At 26.6% G+C, this 3,384-nt stretch overlaps 1 protein-coding gene across 1 annotated transcript; it reads right to left on the bottom strand.

Moving 5' to 3' along the window:
• On the bottom strand, positions 1 to 2,955 carry LOC136088460 (uncharacterized). The gene is made up of 5 exons (XM_065812201.1): positions 2,689 to 2,955; positions 2,463 to 2,594; positions 2,064 to 2,358; positions 1,823 to 1,942; positions 1 to 1,250 (listed from the first exon to the last, which is right to left on the bottom strand). Exons 3-5 carry the CDS (start codon positions 2,173 to 2,175, stop codon positions 121 to 123), a joined length of 1,362 nt encoding a protein of 453 aa, XP_065668273.1. The 5' UTR covers positions 2,176 to 2,358; positions 2,463 to 2,594; positions 2,689 to 2,955; the 3' UTR covers positions 1 to 120.
• Positions 2,956 to 3,384: the final 429 nt, after the last annotated feature.

The raw sequence follows: 3,384 nt of genomic DNA, 5'->3' as shown, positions 1-3,384 counted from the left end.
TATAGAATATATATATTTTTTGTTACTAATAATAATCCATTAAACTTGTAAAAAATTATCTATGCCAAGTAATACTTTAAATATGATTTGTGGCTATGAAAATAGCCGTTTAAAAAATAACTAAGACAAAAAGTGAGTTTTGTCGTAAACGATACTTTCCCCAAGGTTTGTCAGAACAGCGCATACGGTTACTATTTTGTCACAATTAGAAAGAGTAAGTGACGTAGCTTCGTCAGAAATGTTTTTAATTGTTCGCAGTGGCAAAGTACCTTGAAGAATTGTGTAGCGATTTTTTAATAGTCCAATAACTCTTTCAATATGTATCCTAACCGATGATATATTACGAGATTTTTCTACATCTGAAGCAGAAAGTTGAGCTTTACCTTTCGTAAAAGCTGGGTTTATCAACAAAGAGCAGCTTCCAGCAGCAAAATCATCTTGCAATGTAAAACCTCTATCTGCTAAAATTTGATCACTTGGCATATGGTACTTGCTAGATGCAAATTCTGATTCACGTAAAATTTGATTATCTGAAGCTCTACCTCCGTAGCACTTTGAAATAAAATTGATGGCTCCAAGAGGTGTACATGATATAAGACATTTTATTGTGCAATGTTTTTTATATTGGCTGAAAAACTGTGCTCTTGCCATAAGGGATGATGGCGATTCCACAAAAACCTCAAAACAATCAATAATCGACGTTAATCTTGGAAATTTGTTCTTGAAAACTGGAGGAATTGTGTTATAAATATGATCCCTATCTTGCATTTTTATTAAATACTTTAATTTAACATACATTATATCAATCCATTTCCAAAAATTATTTAATGCAGTAGTTTTTTTAAAACCAAACATAAACGATAACATATCAATGTTAATGTTGTGTCTCAACTTTACTAAGCAAAATACTATTTGATCTGCTGAATCCAATATTTTAAGCAAATTTTCATCAGTTCCTTTGCACAGGAAACACAGCAGCTTTTCTAATACTGGTAGACTAAGACCTGTAACCATAGTGCATTTATCAGGTTGTGATCGAATTTTATTTATTCCCAGATTGCAATTATTAAATTTTAGGGACATAAACTTTGACATGAATAAATCCCTTTCTAGGCGAAGATTATTTATTTCACTGTAGAGTTGTTGTGTAAGTAGAGTGTTTCTCAAAGGATTCATATCAATACCTTGTCTAAAAATATCATTAGAGCATTGTTCTAAATTACTCTTATTAAGAGTAGAAAACCAAAATTCTAAAAAGAAAAATGTATATACATGTACTTACATATTTAAAAAAAACTTTTTTAAATATGTAAGTACATGTATATAGATTTGAATATAATAACCAATCCCTGTTTAAAACCTTTGCTAAAACAATGTTCAAAAATATTTTATTTGCATTTAGGGTGATAAGTTCTGAAAAATATTAACACAAAATGTTTATAAATGAGTTTTACAATTGTGCAAAATAAAATACATAAAAAATTATTTGAAAAAAAAATTTTCAACTTAAGATTGAAATTTTCAACTTAAGATTAAGAACCTTTAGATTTAAAAAAAAATTTCATTATTCATTGGAAAATAAATTCTTGAGAATAATTTTTTATTAATTTACAATAAACATTACCAATGCAAAATACAAAAATTAGCTAATTTTTAATTTTATAGGAATTGTATGCTCTACTCATATCTATTATAAAACTATTGGTAAAGCATTGTTTTATAGTAACTCTTTAAGGTATAGAAACACTAAAACCTGGGAAAGAAAAATCAAAATTTTAAGGAAAATAAAAGAATATATACATCTGAATACAATAATCAATACCTTCTGTAAGACTTTTGCTAGAGCATTGTTTTAAAAGATCTTCGTTACATGTAGAACTACTTAAACTTTTGCTGGAACTTTGTTCTAATTGTTCCTTATTTGATGTAAAAGGACAAAATTCTATATAAAAAAAATAATGTTTTTAAAAAATCATTATTATTTACCGTGTTTTTTTTTAAACATAAGACATGAAGTTAAAATTAAAATCAAAACATTGTTTGTTTAAAATTAAAAACAATACCTTGTTTTTCAAAACTCTTGCTAGAACATTGTTCTAAAAAACTTTCTGTGTATGCAGAATCACTGATTTCTGAAAAATTGAATAAAATATTTTCAGAGTATTTTTTATTCATTTACATTACAGGTACAACACATTGTCATTCATTTAAAATATCAATAAAATTAACTAATTTACTTCATTATTAAATATTAATGATCTTTACTACATAAGCTCTTTTTTTCAATTACAAAATCAACTTTTTCTATGTTAGATTCATCAAAAAGTTTTAGTTTCTTACGTGCAGGAACAACCAAATCTGTTTAAAAAAAAACTATCAAAAACAAAACTAAAACATAGCATTTCAAAATAACAAATGAGAGTATTACTAAAAATGATTTGATATATAAAAATAATTTTTACTTTGTCTATTTGTTCTTCTATTAACTCTATTAATTCTACTAATGTTAATTTTTCTTTGAGGGGAACTTAGTTTTTCAGTATCAAAGATTGAAGGAATTGAGTCTGGATGTTTTTCAAAAAGTTCTCTTTTACCTAAACAATTGTAAATATTGTGGTATAAAAAGTACTGATATTTGTATAAGTATTTATCAAAATTTATTTAAGATGCAAAGTAAAAGTAACCCACCAGTAATAAAATGTGCCGAACAAACATAAACATTAGAAGACTTAGGAGACCACTGCTTCCTACATGCATTATTATCTGCAGCACGATTTATCGCATTTAGCCACTTTCTTCGAAGTACTTCATCTTGAGGAAGACTATAAAACTTAAGTTCATGATTTTTTTTAATATTGTTAGTGCAACCAACAATACAACAACTTTTTGGCATTTTTAAAAAAAAGTACTCAACAAACCGCTATGGATTTTTTAGTTTGTTTTCCCCCAAATAAAGATGGTTAATTTAAAAAAAAAAAATTTTAAACGGTGTGACGTCACGCCGACTAGATGAATATGTGATATACCCTTAGTAAGGTATAACATTTTACCTTATAAGGTAGAAAATTATACCTATAAGTTAGAAAATTGTATGACAAATAATTATTTTTAATATAATTTTCTACCCTAAAAGGTAGAAAATTATACCTCACTAAGGGTATATCACATATCCTACCCTAAGGTAGAAATTTCTACCTTTTTTTTTTAGTGTGTAGCAAAAAAAAAATTGTGTAGCAAAGGCAGAAATTCTGTAAAATATCCACTCTCCGTTAATAAAACTCTTTTTAATAAAGTGGGTAGCAAACATTAAAGAAAGAGGTTTCATAAGTATAAAGACTAAATTAAATAGTATCGTCTATTGGTTTATTTGTTTAACCTATTATG

Source organism: Hydra vulgaris, chromosome 12 (assembly GCF_038396675.1).
Source record: "Hydra vulgaris chromosome 12, alternate assembly HydraT2T_AEP".
NCBI classification, from domain to species: Eukaryota; Metazoa; Cnidaria; class Hydrozoa; order Anthoathecata; family Hydridae; genus Hydra; species Hydra vulgaris.
This window is presented reverse-complemented; position numbering and strand designations above follow the sequence as displayed.

Bases quoted from the DNA above. Each gene is read 5' to 3' on its own strand.
- LOC136088460 (XM_065812201.1), bottom strand. From the start codon at position 2,175: ATGAATAAAAAATACTCTGAAAATATTTTATTCAATTTTTCAGAAATC. The intron at 1,943-2,063 runs GTATTGTTTTTA...TTTTTTATATAG, and splicing joins CAAGAGTTTTGAAAAACAAG to AATTTTGTCCTTTTACATCA. The intron at 1,251-1,822 runs GTATTGATTATT...TTTTCTTTTTAG, and splicing joins TAGCAAAAGTCTTACAGAAG to AATTTTGGTTTTCTACTCTT.